The sequence below is a fragment of the Leishmania panamensis genome (genome assembly GCF_000755165.1).
Source record: "Leishmania panamensis strain MHOM/PA/94/PSC-1 chromosome 32 sequence".
Taxonomy (NCBI): domain Eukaryota; phylum Euglenozoa; class Kinetoplastea; order Trypanosomatida; family Trypanosomatidae; genus Leishmania; species Leishmania panamensis.
In genome coordinates, this window is record NC_025879.1 from 712,581 (window position 1) to 732,776 (window position 20,196).

The window sequence follows — 20,196 nt, forward strand, 5'->3', positions numbered from 1 at the left end:
ACACGCACAGAGTGGAGGAGGGGGGGGGGGCACTGCACCCTGATGACGCCACGCACTGAGGTGTGCCCCTCCGTCATGAGGGTGGCACAGCACTAGGAGGAAGAAAAAAAAAAGAAACAGTGCCCGCTACACGCGTGGCAGGTTCTGTTGTATGCTGCACCTCCGCATTACTAACCTTCTTCTCATACCACGTCAAAGTCGCGCAGTGAGTTGCCCACAGAGCAGCTGTGAAAGTTCCCTGCGCAGACGGAGGCCAACCTAGCTCCGCCGAGTCGACAGCCCTGCTCGACGCAGTCCCACAGCGTCAGTTGAGCGAGGAAGAAGTATGTGACATCGACACCACAGTACTGCACGAGAATATCTTCGAGGGGGACGCTCCTCCACTGGTCGAAACTACCGCCACAGCACGGATTGAAGAGGAGACGACCGGTGTCCTCATCAATGAAGAGTCCCTAGGTGAGAAAAACCCCTTTCATGCCAGGGAGTTGCCACGACGTCGAGAAGAGCGGAAAGCACGAGGAGACCTTCCAGTCGCACACGGCCCGCAAACGCATACAATAAAGTAAAAAAAAGCGCGTCGCAGTCGGAGCGGACGTCAAACATCAACTTCATAATCTCACGCAACTCGAGTACACGCTTCAAGGGCGATCCGACTCGCAGCGCTTCTGCACCAAGTATGACGACGTCGATAGTGTACACCGCGGAGTAGGTGGAAAGGGTGATGATACAGACGGACTCCATCCGGCCCAGCGAACGTCCCTCAAGGCCAAGAGCAATAGTCCCCGTGTCACCCCAGTGTGACTCCTCCGTGACACTGTCGTTGTGAAAACAATTCAGTCGCCCTCGCCGCCACTGCTGACAGCGCATGCGCAGCATCTCCTATTCTAGCAGAATCTCATGGCAAACGTGATCGAGGTGGTCCGAACGCTCGACGCGCTGCATGTCTTGCAGTAAAGAGTCAGGAAAGCGCATGTTGCGGCCATGACCACACTCTGGCGTAGCATTGCATCCCATCGGCCAACTGTAGCCATACTCACATCAGCATCCTCTCATGCCCATCAGGTGAGAGTGCCGTGGTAGCAGGTTGATTTGTTGAGGGGCATGTGCGTGCGCTGTCGAGTAATCGGGTGGCACCGATGGGTAAACAGCATGGGGCAGAAAAGGTGGACTACAGCTGCCGTAAGCGACCGACAGCAGCCTGCTGTCCGTGTCCGTCAGGACGCCGCTGTGGTACGCTGCTGTGCTCTGCCCTGCCAGAGACAGCCGCGGATGTCACATTTGTGTGGATCACCTCCCCTCCCTCCCAATCCGTCGGGCCACGAGCGACACGAGTGGCGTGGTTACCGCTGCCGTCCACGATCCCCGAAAGCATCCCTTCGGTGGAGGTGGCCACACCAGTGGGAGAGCAGGTTGAGTTCGCGAAGTGTCCGTGGCGCTATTGCTGCTACTTCTACATACACTTCCTGACGCTTGGGTGTTGACCTCGTCCATGTATTTCAGGCCAACGTCTACCATCGAGGAGGCCCACTTCTCCTCCACAACGGCAGGTGGCATCGTGTTTGCCTCGTTTCTGGAAGTGATGTCGTGGGCAGTGTTTGCCAAAGGTGGGCCTCGCCAGAAACTCACCGAAAAAAAAAACATGGGAAAAACAAATTTGTCAGAATTTTCCCTGCTGCATGCATTGACCGCTCTGCTTGATGGCTTTGAATGCGTGTTGCCTCTTTTGCTGCCTCGTGCAGCAGCGCTCCCATTTCTCCGTTGGGGTCAACTGCGACTAGGAGAGCGAAGAGAGAAAGAAAGGGAGAGAGAGAGACAGAGGATAGGGTTGTGCCGACGGTATAAGCCGTGCACAAGACGCTGTTAGCTGTACAAGAATGCCTGTTCTCCTCCCTCCGCCTGTGCACCCAGGCAACGAAATAGCGCGCCAAATCCGCCACACGCGCGCGCACCACTGCTCCGACTGTGCAAAGAGTGGTCTCGTTTCACCCCAGCAACAGGCTACGCAAGCCCACAACAGAGAAATGCAAGAGTGGGGGAGGAGGGGGGCAGTAAAACTGAACGAGGAGGAGCAGACGCAACCAACGGTGAAAGCATCACACATAGCCAGAGATGATATCAGAACGAGAGAGAGAACACCGTAGACGCAAGAAAGAGAGCGAAAAAAAAAGGCAAGAGGTGCATGGAGATGGGCTAGCAGGGCTCAAATTGGTGGAGAACGGGAGAGTGAAGAGACGTGAATAACGAAAAGAGCAAACCCCCCAAAAAGGCACGTGTGAAACACCCACACACAATTGAAAGGAGAGAAGGAGAGAAGGAAAGCAGAGAGAAGTGCAAAACAGAAGCAGCCAAAAATAGAAATCAGCCTGAAGCCAGTGAAGAGGACACAAAGGGACAGCAGTTCTCTCTTCAGCAGTGGAAGCGCGTCCGTCTAGTTTCTGGTGTAGTGGGGGTGGGAAAACTACTCGACGTCAGAAGGTAATGATGAAAGGGAAAAATACAACAGAAGGGTGGCGACCTTAAAGGGAAGGGAAACGACTGTAAGCGCGATGAAGAGGCAACAGCACAATGACAGGAGAAAAAAATAAAAGGTGGGAAAACACGACCCGGCAACGTGTGCGTAAGCGTAGTACAACAAACGAGAAAGGAAAACAACACTGAAAGGGGGAGGGTAATCCAAAAAGAACCGGTAGGAGAACAGTGCACGCAGGGACACTAAGCGCACACCATGCCCCACGCCCACTAAACGTTAACTCCGCTGCACGATGAGAGGGTTGGTGGAAGAGGCGGAGGAGAGATGAGGAACGCGCGATAGATAGGAAAGAGGGAAAGAGTTGAGGTGAGGAAAGGAGCAGTGAAGGGAAATCGTGCCGGATAAGATAAACGAGAGGAGGGAAGCAAAAAGGAAACTGAAAAGGGAATAGAAAACCCCCGACAAAAACACGGGTGGAGAGAGGCAAAGCGAAAAAGAGAACGTCAACAACAACAACAGGAAATGCGATACGGCGACAAGGACAAGCAAAACAGCTTGATGAAAACCACCCTTGTGATCGAATGAGTGCGAGAGAGCGCGAGCGCATGAAAAAGGAATGCCGATCACGAACAGGAAAGCATGACGGGTGAAAAGGGGAGGAAAGAAGAGACTGAGAAGACGGTGCTCTGGGTTGACGCACGTGCATATGGGTTCCGTCTGAGCAAAATAAAGTGTGCAGGGTTAAGTGGACTGAACCAAGCCCTTCTGGAATGTGTTGAGAAACACACATACAGAGGCACAGACAAACACCGCTAAAATGTAGGGGAAGGAGTGGAAGGTACTTTGAATGGCGGAGTGAGCAGAAGGAGAAAAAGAGCAAGAACCAGAACTTCAGCAGGGCAAGAGAAGAGGAGAGAAGGAAAGAAACGAGCGAAGTTTTGGTGAACTCAGACGATGCAGTTGCCAGAGAGTATGCTGCTGTGTATGAGAGAAGCAGAAGAGAGGGAGGGATTTGAGCGGATGAGGCCGGCTGTGGAGAGCTATACATGCACACACACAGACATATATATATATATATATATAGGTGTGTGCGTGTGTGTGTGTGTGCGTGTGTGCGTGTGTGTCTGTGTGTGTGTAATATAGCGGTCTCTCCTCTCTCTCTCTCCACTTTGCCTTTTTTTTCCTGCTGCCGCAGACGAGCACAGGCGCGCCACCGGGGGGCAGTGCGAGAGGCCAAAGAAAGAAGAAACGGTGAACAAAGGCGGGGAATATACAAAAAAAAATTTAAGGGGGGCCGCGCCAAACGCTGCCGATGCCTGACGAGTGCGGCACGAGTCGGAAAAAAAGGGGGAAGAGAGAGGTAGCGTGAGAAAAACAGCAACGGAGGTGTGCGTTCAGAGAGAGAGAGAGCGAAAGGAAAGGCAAAGCGTCGAGAAGAGCGGAGTTGTGCAGCACACGTACGTGAGAAAGGGACACACACGCCCATCGTGAAAGACGAAGCACGAGGGCTGGCCATTACGTACTCACAGCCAGCGATTTGCTGCACTCAGAGTCGCATCAAAGCAACGGCAGGAGGGTGGTGGGAGTCGGGGGGAAGGCCGAGAGAATAAGCAGAAGCGCAGGGTGCGCAGTAGGCAGCACAGATAAACGTCTCGCTCTGTCTCTCTCATTCCTCCTCGCATCTTCGTCATCTTCATTTTGGACGGAGTAGTACGACAATCGCACCACCCCTGCACACGTGCAGAAGCAAAGGCCCTCGGGGCGTTTTTTGCACCTTCTTACGTCCATCGAGAAGACGCCTGCGCTGTTGCAAATCAGCGCGTCCTTCCCAGCGGTATTGGGGGCAATTCGTGTCGACGGATATGTGTGGATCTGATAAAGAAAAAAAAATAAACAACACTCCTCCATCTTACTGCCTCACCATACCAAACAGCGAACCGCTCGACGAGCGCAGGCTTATAACCTTGGCCAGTCGACGTCCATGGGCACTGCCAGTCCGTGCGCTTACTGGGTTCCTAAGAAGGATTGCAGCGTGACAGTGAACTCAGTTTTGCCTCGCACCTGCGCAGCCACATCACGGCCTGTGTACACAGCAGTACCATCCACTCGCAAAACACGCCAGCCCACGACATCCGCAAAACTGCCGACGCGGTACGATACGCCAGGCAGGCGTTGCCCCTCCTGCTGCTGCTGCGCTAGTGCACAGGCAAAGGGGGATACGAGCAGATCCCCTTCGGCCTCATCACTGTTATCAGCCACTCCTGATGGTCTAGTCACCATCGTCTGCACACGCAAAATCTTCGCGTCGCCGTCGAGAACCACGCCGAGTGGAACGCGCTCCGAATCCCGCTGCACTACTACGTCGCGCACCTGCGGCCCCTCAATGCTGGTGCCTTTCGTTCGATCCACTAAAACGGCCTCCTCGGCAGGCAGTGGCAAAGGTGACGCCGAGCGCGCACGCTGCAGCTCGCGGTACTGCTGCTGTGACTTAACCACGTTGATAAATAGACCCTGCTTGTGCGTGTCGTTCATGGTCCTTTCCATCCTCTCCAGCATCTGCATGACGCCACTAGACCACCGCGGCGCACCCTCCATCCGTGCCGGAAGCCGAGGGAACTCCTCATGCAGCTGCATCGCCCACACATGGGCCCATTCGTAATTATTGCGGCGATGCATCTCCAGTTGCGGGGAGTGCGTGGCGTTGTCCAGCAGCCGACCTCGGAAAGAGGACGTCATGGGTGCCACTACTGAAGCAGAAGGCCCATGGCTGATGGTATGCGAGTCGATTGCGCCGTGTAGGGATGACTCCAGCAGGATGCTCCGGTACTCGCGCAGGATGCCGCTCAAGACGTGCAGGCGCTTCACAAGGTACCCATGCACGCGTGCGAACGTGCATGTGATGTCACCCACATGCACTTTCGGGTACTCACGTAATCCATCAGGTGGCATCACTCCGCCATCGCTTTCCTCGTTGGCGACACCGCGAATGCCGTGGCTGGGTGCGGGGTCAATGCACCGAAAGAGCCGCGGGTATTGATCGAATAGAAACACCATCTCCTGTGCTTGACCCAAAGGCATCCACAACAGCGTTGGCTGCTTGCGGTGAGCCTGAACCACAGACAGCGTCGAGGTGACGTGGCGCTGACGCAGAGTCGAGTCCTTGAGAAGCTTTGTCTTGTCCTGCAGCTCCCCAGTGAAGTAGTGGAGACGGCCTGTCGCGCGCAGGTGCCGCAGCTGACGTGCCGTGTCGTGCTGTAGCCGGAAGAGCATCTCCTTCGTGTACTCCACCGCTGTGGCACCAGTGAGAAGTGGGCTAATAGAGGGGCCTGGCACCCCATTGAACACACCGTCGAAGGACAGCGCGACGTCATGCGCTGTCCGCTCAGCCTGGGGGCCATGGGCAGAGGACACGCCAGCGGGGTGCCCTGTTTGTCCCGGCCAGTGGTAGAGGTAGTAGGTAACAAAAAAGGCGCCATCCATAGCAATGGCCGATGTGGTGCCGCAGACCAGCCAGTCTTCCGCACGAGGCTCGTGACACCCAGCAGCGGCGCGAACAACGTCCGAAGAGGGCGGCACCAATCGCGCCACCGGAGGCTCACCGGCACGGACGCCAAAGGGGGGGGCCAGCTCACGCAGCCATACCAGCACGCCGAGGCACGCAGCATACACTCGGCGGCACTCTTCCTCGGCAGCCCGGTCGGTGTATGTAGCGTCCGTATAGTATCCGAAAAGGTACTGCATTCGCGGCACTGCAAAAAATGTGCGGGAGACAGAGTTCACGAGCGCCACAGCCAGAGCGGAGGTACTGCCCACGCCACCGCTGTTGGCACATGTGGTGGAAGACAAAGAAGGCCGCCGCGACGCTGATGGGTGTAGTGGAGGGCTCAAAGAACTGCTGGTCGCCTTCGAGAGCGGCCTCTCTTCCACGCGACAGCAAACTTCTTCAATGGCGCTGTAGAGAAGCTCCGTTGCGGCAACACGCACACCGCCGCATAACCGGTACACACGCCCCCACGATCCGCCAGCACCAGCAGCATCATTTGGCATCACTTTACTTTCGGCACCGCCAGATGCACCGCGGCGTCGAAGGCGCTGTCTATGGCGTGACGCAATCCACTTCGCGATTGGGGTGGCCGGGGTGGGCGGTGCGCGTGGCTCAATCCCAAGATGAAGTGCGGCTAAGACGGTTGCCTCCACTTGTAGGTCCAGCCCAACACGGATAAGACGACTATGAAACGGCACAAACCACGAAAGACTGGACGACACAGATGACGCTGTTGCGGTCTCCGAAGGCAGCGCAGCCGTTTGAGCGGCACTGTAGGCGGAGAGGACTGGAAGAGCCGCCCTGCACTCCGCCAAAAGAGAGTTGTAGCTGCCTAGGAGAGTGGCCATATGCTGTGGCCTCTGGCTCCAGTAAGACGTTGAGGGGAACGCAGATGCCGCAGTAGCAGCAGCGGACTTCCACCACGTTGCTAAACTGACATTCAGAGCGGTGTGCACGGTGCGATGTTGCAAATCACTTAGCTCTGCGGGGGAGATCACTGGTTTTGGCTTCATGTCCGCCCAGAGCAACTCCACATGCTTTGCCAGTTGCACCTTCTCGGCTCCCGTCAAACACGCTGAGGCAGCTGCCCTGCGGTCCGGCTGTGCGCTCGTCTCTACCGCTCTCGCCGTCCCTCTCTCGTCGACGCGTGGGGTCACATCGCTACAATGAGCATTCATTGATGCGCTATCCGCGGCAATAACGCACCGCAGAATGGAAACGTAATAGATGAAAATGAGGTTTTGCAGAGCCGCCACACACCCGGCGAACGGTGGCGCGGTGTTTAGCACCTGCATCTGCATCCGAAGCTGCGTTGCCTGCCTCACGACAAACCAGAGGAAGGGGATGCCACGAAAATGATCCAGTTTCCTCTCAGAAGTTGTCCACGTCATCACCATCGACGAAGATAGACGATGGCACACTACACTCAGTTGAAGACACAAGCACTGCAGCTGCTCCGCCACATTTTCTGCACTGAACCTCTCTACACACGCAGCCGTGGCGCCGTCGCCTGGTGACGACCTCCCTGCCTTGTAGGCGCACACGTCTGCAACCTTCATCAGTGAGAACACAGCAAGTAATAGCAGATCCATTCGAACAAAGCTTGCACGCGACCCGGAAAAAGATGACTCGGTCAGAACAGCGAGGCATTCAGTGAATGCGTGTACGAGGTGGATAAGAAGACTGCTGTACGCAACTACCTTCTCGCCGCGCCACGCCGACGCCTCTACCCCTGCCTGCGACATGTGCTGACCATCTTCCTTCGGCTCGTGCACATTGCGCCCTGCTTGTCCAGGTAACGCAGTGCTGGCTTCCTGTACCAATGCCACGTTGGTGCTGGAAAAGGCAACTACGCTTGCCTCGAGCGCAGAGGCGAGAATGGACAGCGAGTGAAGACTGACAACATCGTCAGCCGAAGCGGCCAGCGTCTCTTCCGATAACTGAAGCGGCGCAATAGACGGGTCCCTCATGTAGTGTTCGAGTCGTGAAACGGTGAGCAGCGAAGTGAGCACCTCAGCGGCCTCATACGAAGAAGGCGTCTTCACCTGAATCCCTGTAGACGGGGGCTGGATAGAGAAGTGAACACGCACAAGACTGTGCACAAGGTCCGTGAAGCGCGATGGTGTGAGTGTCAGCAGTGCTGAGGCTAGTGTGGTCATCGAAGGAGATCTACGCCCCTCGTCACCGCTCTCACCGGTAGCATTTTTGTTGGATGTCACGTCAGCGTTACAGTTTCGCTGGTCCGAATAGGACACCTGTCTGCTGCCATGCTTACGTTGAGAGAGAGCGGCAGGGCCGTTACGTCGCTGTCGGCGGCGAAGGTGCTGCTCCACTGAAGTGGTCCTACGCGACCTCCCTGCGACGGCCTCCACACCGGCAAACACCTTGGCCAAGTGTCGTACCTTGGCAACATCGTACTGCAGCGTACCCTCGACCCACTGCGCCGAGGACGATACGGGTCGGGGGGTGTTCGTTGTACCGCCACTTCGTGCCTGCGCTGCACCCCTTGGTGGCGTTGAGCCAGCTTGGGTGTTTTCATTTGATGCTGCTGCAGGCTTCAGGCAACCTTGGGGGGCGTCTGTGCTTCGCTTCGTTTGCCTAGCTCCCTCAGCTGAGACCGCTATAGTGGCGGCGTGGTGCGCGGTGCTTTGCAGTGTTGTTCGTAGCATCAGACCACCGACAATGCAGCTGCGTCTGAGCTGCTGCATAGCTCTTCTGCGAAGGAAACAATAAAATTGACGGTCGAGAGTGGCACATGTGGGCAGCAGTGCGGACGGGGAAAGAAACTGTGAGTCCAATGAAAAGAAACTAGAAGGGTTAAGGAGGACACACGAAGTGGATTAAGTGCAGAGATCGAAACAGGAATATAATACACACCCGAGCTTAGAGAGGAGTGGACGTGTGCTTGTGAGCGCATTCGGCCACGACACCGTCACGTCTCTGTATCAGAGATGTCCATCCAGCATTCATGCGCTAAGAGGGTCAGAGAGCAGATGAATGATAAAGAGGGTGGCGCAGTTGCCTGCTGAGAACGGCTAGGGAAGGCAGGGAGAACAGAGGCAAGCGGGGGGGTCCATACGCCCCTCTCTGCCGTCACCGCTTTGGTAAGAGCTGCGTGAGTGTTCATTTTTATTCCACCTCTGTCGAGACGAAATCCATAAGCATGGGTCTCAAAAAAAAAAAACTGCAAGAGCTCCGTTTAGCGCTGCCAGTGCGAGGAACCGCAGCACTCGCCCTCGCACAGCCTCATTTGGAGGAACCGACGGACAGAGAGAAAGAGAAGCACCACCACGAGAGGCTCACGCCAGGAGTCCTGTTGGTATCGGAAAGAAACCAAATCAAAAAAAAGGCCCTCTTCAGCACAACAACTCCAAGACGGCGGGTGTCTCTTGAGGTACCCAATTACGGTGTGTATCTAAAGCTGAAATGCATCCAGCGCTCTCTGTAGCGGCGAGAGACTCCGGTCACAAGAGAGTCCTTGAGCAACAGGCTCAGGCGGTTGTGGGGAAGGGTAGGAGAGGACGACGCTGACGTGAAAGCGCAACAGCTAGACAGAAACTCGCGCAACCGCCCCTCCACTGGCAGCTCCCGTCGTTGTCAACGATGGTGAAAAAAAAAAGCAACAGGGATGCCACAGCGGGAAAATGCGCAGCTGAGCCGCCCCGAACCTGGCAAAGAAACTGAGAAAAGCAGTAGACCTTGTTGCCCTCATTCTTTCCTAGTCCGTCGTGGACTCGCTTCCCCTCGGCGTCTCCATTTGTGCAACCCTCCACCGGAACGAAGATGGTGGAATCTCAGTACATGATAAGTCGTCGCCGCAGACCTTCAAGCGCCTGCCATCGCAGCAGGGATAGAGCAGATTCAGTGCGCGCCTCCACGTAGTGCCCTTTCACCAAAGCCAGGGACGAAGTCAACAAGCTCGCGCTGCTGTCTCTGTCATCGATCTGCAGGCCAGTAAGGAGCGCGCCGCAGCTGCGCCTCGCCTCGTGCTCGCGCCGAATCTCCTCCTGTGCAGAACCGCTGCTTCCGACCGAACGAGAGAAGCTAATCGGTCGCGGCCGCTCACCCCACAGCCCATGAGAGGTGACGGGCTCCCGTTCTGCTGTTGACGACGACGGAGACAAAGAAGGTGGTGCCAGCTGATCTTTCAAGCGATCTAGCACCTGCGGCGACGGCACCGTGTACAAGTTCTGGAGTCGAGTCTGGAGAGGAACAGCACCGATCGCCTGTGTGCTGGATGCATAGTAGTCCACCCGCGTAACAGCTCGCGCGTCGGTTACGGCAAATGCTGGGTCGAGCTGCAGAAAGTCAGCGTGGGCGGTAGAGGCGTCGGTGTCCTGGGCACCCTCTTCCACGTGCGCTGTGTTTGCGCTTGATTCAACAGCCAGCACAGACATTGGCGCATCCGGCGAGGAGGCAGCCATCTCGGCCTTCGAGGTGAGCGACACACTGCAGAAGGGAAACTGCTCTAGCACCGCATCTTGTAAACCACCCACCTGGGGTTCCACAAGTCCGGAGAGCGCACTCGTGGCAGAGGCCCCCCTGCTGCTCTCCACATCGGCGGCGGAACCGCGGTGCAGTGGATCATGCGCCGCCGCCGTGAACCCACCTGCATGATCGCTTGGCGCACGGCAAGCGTCGCCGCAGTCATTCACCGGGCGTTGCTGACTTTCCTCCTGCTCCTCATCGAGTGCAATAGAGACGCGTGCCGTTTGTCCTGCTGCGCTGATCTCGGGGTTAGCGACGCTGCTGTCCAACACCAGTCGAGAGATGAGGACGGACAAAGAACTGACATCGGTAGAGAGAGGTCCGATGGTGCTTTCGGTCCATCTGCTGCCTCGATACGAGGGAGCCTCAACGGCGATAAGAGGTGACGAAATTGCCACGCTGTAGCCGACGCCAGACAGTGTTGGTAGACCCAATCCATCGACGGCACGAGAGCGCCATGGGTGAGGTCGGGCAGCACTGGTGGCGGCGAATGTGTTGGTGGTAGTCGTTGTTGTAGGTGCTGCTGTGGCAGTCACCTTGAGTGTATTTGCCTGTGCGCTCTGAAGCTCCGCAGCTACATCTCGTTGCGTTGAGTTGAAACGATTCGGCGACGAGCAGTCCTTCTCAGAAGATGGCACGCAAAGCGACGCCATGAGGGGTGACATGGCTGGGGCTGGCTCCGGAAGCGGCGTCTCTGTCAGCGAGGTTTCCACATTGTTCGTCCTTACTGGACAGCCATCCATTCGCGTCATCGACCAAACTACAAAGACGCGACACACAGGCGAGGATGCCTCGGCGACGGAGTCGACAAGAGATGTGGAGCTTAAAGCCACCCACTCTGCACCAACAATGCGATGTAGACCGCCTACGAGGAGAGGCTCCGCCAAGCTCGCCTCGACCCGCTGGGTACCGCCTGCGTCATCGAGGGCCACAAGTGAGATTGAAACGTACTCCAGGGCGGGTGCATTGCGCACTTCGAACGTAGACGGTGTGACGGTGCAGTCCATCGTCGCATCGCGCTGGGAGCAGTGAAGGATGAGTTTGTGTCGAAGCCCGTCCGCGGTACCGGTGAGCACCTTGTCCGGGACCACACTCACCACCTCCAGGTTGTATTGATAGTCGTGCATAACGACTGGCGCGTGGAAAAGGGAGAAGAGGGCAAAACAAGACGTCGCGACTGAAGAGATCAAGTCCTTCGTAGCTCAGCTCTTGTGCTTGTTGGATCTATATGTGCGTGTGGGTGTGTGTGTGTGTGTGCGTGCTCTGACTTTCCCAGGTGCTTTGCTTCTACAGTTCGCATGTGATTGTGCCAAACCATACACAAGAAGCGAAGAGTCACACTACGCGTGGTGCCTAGTGGTCGGTGATTATAACAGTGGCAGCGCCGCGAGAGTGTCTATAGAGGACTGCAAGTACTGTGCGCCTATGCGGGCGATTTGGACACAACACCGCTGTACCGAAAAGAACGCTGCTTGACGGGAAGCGGAGAGATGGTGGGGTGGGGGGATGGGGAGGAGGGAGTGAGATAAGAAGGACGGATCGTTCATGCAGGCGCGAGGTCCAGCATGCACCTTCGAGGGTTTCCTGAGCAGAGAACCAACACTCCCGGGGGGCTTCTGAGTAGCTGCCACACAAGGCAGAGGAGGAAATAAAGGGCCAAGAAGAAAGGGGGCGCCTGCACAGTATTCAAAGTAGCTGGTGCGAACCGTCTGCCACCGGTCTCTGCCTATGTGTCCTGTGAGAGCACTGATCAAGAGAGCAGTACTGGTTAGACCTCCCCGCGGGCGTCTCTCTCGTGTACTAAAACATCGCAACTCAGCAGCTCTCCTGCACGCACATGGCCTCTGGGATGCCGCTTTTCTGTCGCCGTCGTTGTTGCTACGGTCACTTCTTCCTCTCGAACGAATACCTTCAGAACTGTGGTGAGTGGGGGAGAAAGGCGAAGCTGAAGAAGGAGAAAGAAGGGAAGAAGTGGGTGGAGTCGGTCCGTCAACACTAACATAGAGGAAAAGTAGAACAAGAGAACGACGCGCGCACACCACGAAAAAAAAAAAACAACTGAAGGAGAGGGAGCAGTGGAAGGAGAAGAGTGCTCGCACAAGCGGGCATACAACCTGCCGACCTCCTCCCCAAGAGAGTGAGAAAGACAAAAATGAATGGAAACAGAGAGGGTGGGAGACTGAAAGACTGAGAGAGCGAGAGAGACATCATCATGAACGACGGAAAACCCTTCCAGGAAAGGAAACAAACAAGCATTTACATGAAGAGTAAAGACATCCAGTAGAAAATAAGAGCCCGACATACCCGCGCACACATAGAGAGGGGGGAGACGGAGAGGCTCAGCAAGTACAGTATACATACAATCACACGGGAACACAGACATCGGAGATGCGGGAGGGGGGAGGGCAGTGAATGTTGTCAGTTAGGAATGCGACAGGCCCCACAGCAAGAACGAAGGAAACGGTTTGTGAGAATGAACCTCCACGCAAGGGCGAAGGGCAAGAAGGAGCGGTAGCGGATGCCGGGGCGTCACTCTTGCCGTCCCATCGATCATTTCATGAGGGAAGTGAGGAAGAAAGAACGAGCAACGCCGCACGAGAGAAACGTCTTGACTGACCCTCCCTTTATCGGTTACAGCCAGGTCCCCAGCACTTCTCAGTCCTCTTCGCTCAGCTGAACAAGTCACCGCTTGCTTCGATTTAGGAGGCGTCTACGACTTCTTTCCGTTCTGAGGAGACCAGGCGAACGGGTCACCAGGAAACACTTCGAAATTGGTGTAGATAGCGCACTGCGGTGGCTGCGGCGTTAGTATGCACGTGGAGCTCTCGTGAGAGGAAGCAGCAGTGAAAGCATCCTCCGGCACTGCCTGAGCCTCCTCGTACGTGTAGGTGACAGGAAATTGTGCCTCCATCTTCTCATAGGCGTAGAGCACAGGCATGATGACCTCCTCAGTCGTGTATGCATAGGGCACGTGCTGCGGGGCGTCATTCGCCCCCAGTGTTACACTCACCACTGTGACCGGCGTCGGCTCCTCGTCAGCGCACGGTACGACAACATCCTCCGCCGTCGGCGGTGTCGCCATCTCCAATTTCTCCTGCAGTGTCTCCAGCCCAGATGCCTCTGAGGTGCCAATCTCCGGCTCGAACACCACGGAAGAAGTCCCAGGTGCAGTCACCATCCTCTCCAGCGGCGGCGACGGTGAATTGATGGAGTCGTCGTAGCCGCCTGTGTCGTCGTCGGTCACCTCCGCCCCTACCTCCATACCCTCGTCCATCTCGTCCCGAGCCGCCTGGTCGTCGAGATCGCTGTCCACACCGGCGAGCGTGTGGGCAGGTACCCAGGAGAAGCGCGCCTTGACGGCCGCCGTCCGCCTCGGCGCCTCTTGCAGCTGGGCAAGACAGAGCGCACGCATGCACGGCTGCGACGAACTGAAATGCAGCGCAAGTGCAGGGACATAGTAAAATAGAATGCCAAAGTCTTCGCGGCAGCACTGCGCGACAAGTGGAAAGAGCGTGTTGCGTTCCTCCTCTTCCAGCTCGTAGCGGCTGATGACCTCGCAGTGGTTCAGCGCAAAGAGCTGCATGTCGTACACGCCTTGCAGATACTGAAACACAGACGTTCGAGAGGCCTCCTCCTCCGCCATGAGCATGGCGCGTGCATCCTCTTCAATCTCCTCAAAGCCCAGGTCCCTCACCGGCTCTACCGCAGGGGTCGTTGGGCCGTAGCGTGTGATCACGAGGTGGCGGTAGTAGTCAGCAGGCACTGCACGGAAAAAGCGCTGCTTGACTGAAGTGAAGACTTCATCCTCCTCGTACTCCAGCCGCTGCCGGGACAAGGTTTCCCTCGCCATCGTGTCCGTTAGAAGGTTGAGGAAAAACCACGTACGGCTGCACACTTCTTCGATGTGCTCGCGAAGGCGACGCTCCACACCGTAGCCCCACTGCCGCAGCTCCCGCTCCTCTTGCTGCAGCTCCGCAAAGGCAGCGTATGGAAAAGCGCGAGACGGGCGACCTGTGGGCAGGGCCACCTGCCGCGGCGGCACTGCCTCGAACCAGACAGACGTCTCCTTTTTGTAGAGCGTCAATTCAAAGCGATTTCGGCGAGCCAGCGCACCTCCCCTCGCAAGTGCTTTGTTGTCGGCGATCATCACCGCAGCGACGTGAAGGACATCTTGGAAGGCCATTCGGCACCTCTCCTCAAGCGCCTTGCGCTCGCCGACCTCTCGCCGCTGCACATGAAGCAACAACTCCGTGTAGGTCGGCACGCGAGTGACAAGCTCCGCGTAGTGGTCCGAGAAGCTCTGAGCGATAATCGCCATCGTCGAGTGTATATATCGTTCACTGATGCTGGGGCAAAGAAAGAAGAAGAACGAACAGAGGTGCGCACGTGCACCAGCAGAGTGCAAAGTCGGCTGTTGGGCTGAGAAGCTGTACTAGGAGCGCTGGGGGCGAGTGGAGACTACGTGTAAGAGTGCTGAGTACGGTGTCGTGAGAGCGGCAGACAGAGGACTAGAGGAAAATTAAGTGCAGAAAGGTGCGCAGTTACTCCACAGATGCGATAGCGATAGCGTGCACGGGGGTAACTAAGTGCTACTGCTTCACTGATAGTTTGTGCAAATTATTCAAGTCGCTGTGGATTGCACGAGCTAAGAAGAGGGGAGAGACAGTAGGTGTAGAGAATATAGAAGGAGCGACAGCGAGAAACCAAGGCTGTGTACCGAGGAAAATAGAAAGAAGGGCCTCTTCAGGCGCCGAGCAATATGTTTCCTTCTATGTAAAAACCTAGCAGAGCTGCTACAGGTCTTTGTACATTTGCATCGCGAGAGAAAAAAAAAGAGACGCAGGTTGTACTGCATCCAGAGATGATCGACGCTCTACGGTTTTCGTTCCCATTTTTTGAATGAGGAAGGGATGCTAAAATAAGAAAGCATCCCTTCCCCATCACACATATGCATGAGAATACCTCCTGCTCTCGCTAATGTGAAATCAGAGAGAAGAGTAAAGAGAAGATAATTGAGCTAAGGCGCTCCATCCGAATCTCTAACCTTTTATAGGAAACGCCACAAACGTGTTGGACGTAGCCATGTAGGGGAAGCTGACCTCTGCATTCGGCTACTGCAGAATCGCTGTTTATCGTTCTAGTGAGTTCTTCGAAAGTGGGGTGTCCACCCTTCCCCATCCATCCTGTCTCACCCGGTGACTCACATAACGAGGGGGAGAGGGCGGGTAGACTGCGACTGACTTGAACTCACAGACGAGGTAGGTAAAGCTGGCTAACATCCTGCCCAAGATGAAGGAAAAGAGAGCTGCCAATACACCAGACACGTGTAGCCGTGCACCGCGCTTGGAAGGCGCCCCGCTCACCACACCCCCTCCAAAACGATAGGAAAAAAAAGAACAGAGGAAAGTAGCGGAGAGGCCTCTTCAGGAGGGTAAAACTGTTTTTTTTTTTTGTGGGGGGAGAGGGGAGGGGAGTAGAGGGGTGAAGGCAAAAGAAGAGGGAGAAAAGAGAGCGAAGAAGAGGAAGAGGTGTCCTACTTCGTGATTGAAGTGGAACAACAAACACCAAACAACAAAGCCTTAGAAAGAAAAAAAGAAAAAATAGATAAAAAAGGCGGGAGATGTAAATGGGCGTCACTTCGAAACAGGGAAATGACAACTTCACTCCCTGAAAAGAACCCTGACGAAGCCAACTGTTTCGTTCACTTCTTCTCCTTCGTTCAGCGGGGGGAAAGGGGTGCTCAGCTGCTCTCATCTGCGTCGGGTAAGAGGTGGATGGGAGAAGGCAAGTGAGATTGATCCCCATTGCCTCATCTGTAATGCGCGTTTGCCATCGCCTATATGCAAGTACAGAACCATTAGCGAGGCTTCATCTTCCTAAGAGATGGAAAAAGGAGCGGGCGGCACTGTACAACAATACAGGCTGGAGAGTAACATAAATCCGTAGCTCGACCAAAAATTATATTATAACCAAATAAAAAGAGAACACAATACATGGGCGTCACCCGACGTAGCAGTGAACACCACCACATACGCAATATCGAACATCTCTGCTTGCCTCGTTACCCACTCCCTTTCTTGTGGTGTGACGTCGGCGTTGCTCTCGAGCTTTCTTCTCTGACACACATTGCAGACCTTTTTGTGCCCATCAGCAACAAGTGCCGCGTGTTGCGTGCTGCAAGGCATTGCACCCCGAAGACCACAGCGGCAGCAACCGTCCCGAAACAGCTAAAAAGCGCAATCCGAAAGCGATTCTTTCGGCTTTCACCCTACCCACTCTCTGCCATGCAGCACATGAGTCCCAGCACCGCCTCGGACACCACTCCGCCCGCCGCCACGTCCTGCAGGGGCCCATCGCGTCCCGCAAAGCAGCCGTGGACACACGCGCCACAGCAACGCGCCGACTCGGCCACCTCACAGCACAGCCCCAGCCTCCTTCACTACACCGCCCACCCCCTTCGCCGGCCGCCACGCCGTGCACCCCTCGGAACGACACTCGGCCTCCCCACGCCAGCGGGCAGCGAGGGCCGGGTGAGGGGCGGGCGACTCACGCTGGCACACCCTGCACACCACGCAGGGGCCACAGACGCCTTCACGGTCGCCGGCTGCTCCGACGCAGCGCAGCCCACGACCTGGCCGCCGACACCAGCAGCGATGCACCACTCCGGCCCCCCCCTGCACCGTGGGTGCGTGACCCTGTCAGCACCAGAAGTGGCTCGGCATTGGCAGGGAGGCGGGGTGGGGGGCTGCACCCTGATGACGCCACGCACTGAGGTGTGCCCGGTTCCCAAGAGGAGGGAAACAGAGTAAAATGCACTGAAAAAGACAAGTCGCTCCTGCTGAGTGTGGTTGAGAAAGCGTACCTTCTTTGCCTACCTGTGCGCACACCTCCATGTTGCCAAGACTAACCTCCTCCGCCCACCTGCGCTCCGCGCATGGAGGGCGGCAAAATGAGCTCCGACAAGCGGAAGCTGTGGTGGTCCAAGATCGGCAGCTGGACGTCCCAGCCAGCAGCCTGTAGCATCTTCCTGAGCTCCTCCCCACAGGTTTGCCAAAGTTCTTGCTCACCATGGCACTTGCGCAGGAAGCGACGCAGGTTCACTTCTGTGGCTGCGTGCCGCAGCACCGCGGTGTACATGATGAGATGCGCCGTAATCAGCTGCTTTGCGGTGCACTTCTGATGCACCAAGAGCACCAGACGCTGACCATGGAATTTCTCCTCCATGTCGAGAACCTCCTGTGAGCGGCGCCGCCGGCTACCAATCCGGAAGAAGTGCGGCAACACGGGAAACTCGTAGCGTTCCCAGCATTCTCGTAGCGTGAGCGGCAGAAAGGCAGGCTTCCACATGGCCAGCATGAACGTATGATCGTTATTTACATACAGTACATCCTCCTCCAGCGTGTCAGAGCGAATCAGCAGCTTGTCCACTGGAGGGCTGATGTACACGAGGTGCGTGGCCACATCAAGCGCGATGCCCGCCTTCTTGAGCGCCGGCAACGGCAACATGCGCACCCCAAGCAGGTCGGATATCTCCTCCGGTGTCATGATGCGACGCTTCTCCATGATAAAGGCGCGCAGCAGAAGTTTCATCGTGTCGAAGTTGAGCAAACGAAACGAGATGGGCATCATCATCCTGGAGGAGAGAAGCATGTTCGCTGCACAGCAGACGGCGACAGTGAAGAGCTGCATCGTGAAACTAGCAATGTAGGTGCAGTACAGGATACCGAGTGCCGTCGCGATTGTGTAGGATACCATGCCGAAGGAGTTGAACTTCTTCGTCAGCTCGGCGAGGTTGTTGTTGATGGCGTAGTGCTGAAGTGTCGAGGCGCGCGCCACAAAGTACATGAGCGCCGAGGACTGCTTTACGGTCGAGGTGACGATAGCAGCGGCGAGGAGGTGGTTCGGTACCACTGACGGAATCAGCATGTCGGACATGACCATAATGTTGTTCATCAAGACGCTCACGACAAACCAGAACTTTGGTCGATTCTCGTAGGAGACGACTTGATTCGCCATATAGGCCGCGAGCAGGGCAGGGGCGAGATCCTTGAGCATCCACAACTGCGGCGAGGAACCGAGGAAGAAGCCGCTGAGCAGCGACTGATACCCGATCGAGGAAGCGAAGTTAGACACAAAGGAACTTGTTAGCGACAGGTAGAAAAACCGCTGAAACCCAGCAGCGGTTGTGTCCGGGAAGCCTTTAGGCATACCGAAGAGTCGCATTTGATTCAATACCGTTTCTCGGCGCCGCACCGACGGGGCGCACACCCTGTCCGTGCCAGGGATGACGCTCCATCGGTAGTCTTTTATGCCCTGCGAAAAGTTCAGCATCACGACTTCTCCGTTTCCCCTCAACGTCGGAGCATTCGTGCCGGATGCGCTGACAATGGGACTCGAGATAGACGCCGACACCGGGGAAGATGTCGACACTGAAAAGATCAACTTCGACTCAGATACACGGCCGCTGCTGTCAGTGCTGCTCCCGCTAGGCACACAGCTGCTGCTTCGCATATTAGGAAAAGTGGCAGCCATGCGTGTAGGTGAAAAGGTTGCCACCGCCGCTAAACGACTCTGACGAGAGGACACCACCCACCCCCGCAGCAGCGAAGCCGTTTCAATACTGAGTAATGCCTCCACCCTCCAGTGGCGCATATTCGCGCCTGCATGTCGCCGAAGAGGGGCAGTCGCGCGAATGCACGCGTGGCCAAGTCGCTTCATGAATATCCTGTGTCTCGAGTGAGTCTGGTGCCGCGTGGCTAGGAGCTACTAAGTTTTGCCCCTCAATACTTCACCGCCTTGTGAAACTGCTTGAGTTCACAGGAGAGAGAGTGAGGGCGGGTACGATACGATACGCAACAGAAAACAAAGACAAAACGAGTCAAAAATAAATGGAGGAGGGGGAGATTATGGGCATCAAAGTACGCGGCAGGAACAGCACCAACCTACAAGGTGTCCCTGAGCAGCGTGCCGGAAAGGACCGACAAGGGTGGTGAGAAGCCAAAGGCGAAAAAAAAAAGAGCGCCAGGAGGGGCACCCACGATGACCAGAGAAAGAGGAGGCGGTAGAAACAGAGTAAGAACGACCGAGAAAGAGGGGGTGTTCAGCGTGGTAAAGGGGTTCGAGTAGGCCTCCAAAGGGAGCACAAGCGCCCAAAAAAGAGCCAAAAAATACATCGAACTAAACACCAGGAAAGAAGGCAGACGCCTTCCGTTGCCTTGTGTGTCAGGCTTCGTAACGCAGGGAGGTATCCGTGCACACAACTTCGACACCCACACATAAGCCTCTTATCGTATAGCGTGGCTTTGCGCACCGTGCATGCATTCCTTCACAAGCACAAGCATGTCACCAGGAGAAGTAGTGCAATTCTTTCGGTTTTCACCCTACCCACTCTCTGCCATGCAGCACATGAGTCCCAGCACCGCCTCGGACACCACTCCGCCCGCCGCCACGTCCTGCAGGGGCCCATCGCGTCCCGCAAAGCAGCCGTGGACACACGCGCCACAGCAACGCGCCGACTCGGCCACCTCACAGCACAGCCCCAGCCTCCTTCACTACACCGCCCACCCCCTTCGCCGGCCGCCACGCCGTGCACCCCTCGGAACGACACTCGGCCTCCCCACGCCAGCGGGCAGCGAGGGCCGGGTGAGGGGCGGGCGACTCACGCTGGCACACCCTGCACACCACGCAGGGGCCA

General features: G+C 56.4%; 4 protein-coding genes and 1 pseudogene across 4 annotated transcripts, besides 3 other annotated features; all 5 read right to left on the reverse strand.

Annotated features, from left to right (window-relative positions):
* Nucleotides 1-69: a repeat region.
* Nucleotides 70-182: 113 nt separating this feature from the next.
* On the reverse strand, nt 183-876 carry LPMP_321980 (annotated as a pseudogene).
* A 3,598-nt stretch (nt 877-4,474) lies between these two features.
* Nucleotides 4,475-8,173, reverse strand: LPMP_321990 (hypothetical protein; the record flags this gene model as incomplete). Its single annotated transcript, XM_010703581.1, has 1 exon — nt 4,475-8,173. One exon carries the CDS (start codon nt 8,171-8,173, stop codon nt 4,475-4,477), a length of 3,699 nt encoding a protein of 1,232 aa, XP_010701883.1.
* A 1,635-nt stretch (nt 8,174-9,808) lies between these two features.
* On the reverse strand, nt 9,809-11,629 carry LPMP_322000 (hypothetical protein; the record flags this gene model as incomplete). The annotated part of the gene is made up of 1 exon (XM_010703582.1): nt 9,809-11,629. The coding sequence occupies one exon, from the start codon at nt 11,627-11,629 to the stop codon at nt 9,809-9,811; it is 1,821 nt and encodes a 606-aa protein (XP_010701884.1).
* Nucleotides 11,630-13,212: 1,583 nt separating this feature from the next.
* LPMP_322010 (hypothetical protein) lies at nt 13,213-14,820 on the reverse strand (the record flags this gene model as incomplete). Its single annotated transcript, XM_010703583.1, has 1 exon — nt 13,213-14,820. The coding sequence occupies one exon, from the start codon at nt 14,818-14,820 to the stop codon at nt 13,213-13,215; it is 1,608 nt and encodes a 535-aa protein (XP_010701885.1).
* Nucleotides 14,821-16,775: 1,955 nt separating this feature from the next.
* Nucleotides 16,776-17,283: a repeat region.
* Nucleotides 17,284-17,405: 122 nt separating this feature from the next.
* Nucleotides 17,406-18,725, reverse strand: LPMP_322020 (hypothetical protein; the record flags this gene model as incomplete). The annotated part of the gene is made up of 1 exon (XM_010703584.1): nt 17,406-18,725. The coding sequence occupies one exon, from the start codon at nt 18,723-18,725 to the stop codon at nt 17,406-17,408; it is 1,320 nt and encodes a 439-aa protein (XP_010701886.1).
* A 1,162-nt stretch (nt 18,726-19,887) lies between these two features.
* Nucleotides 19,888-20,196: part of a repeat region that runs on past the window's edge.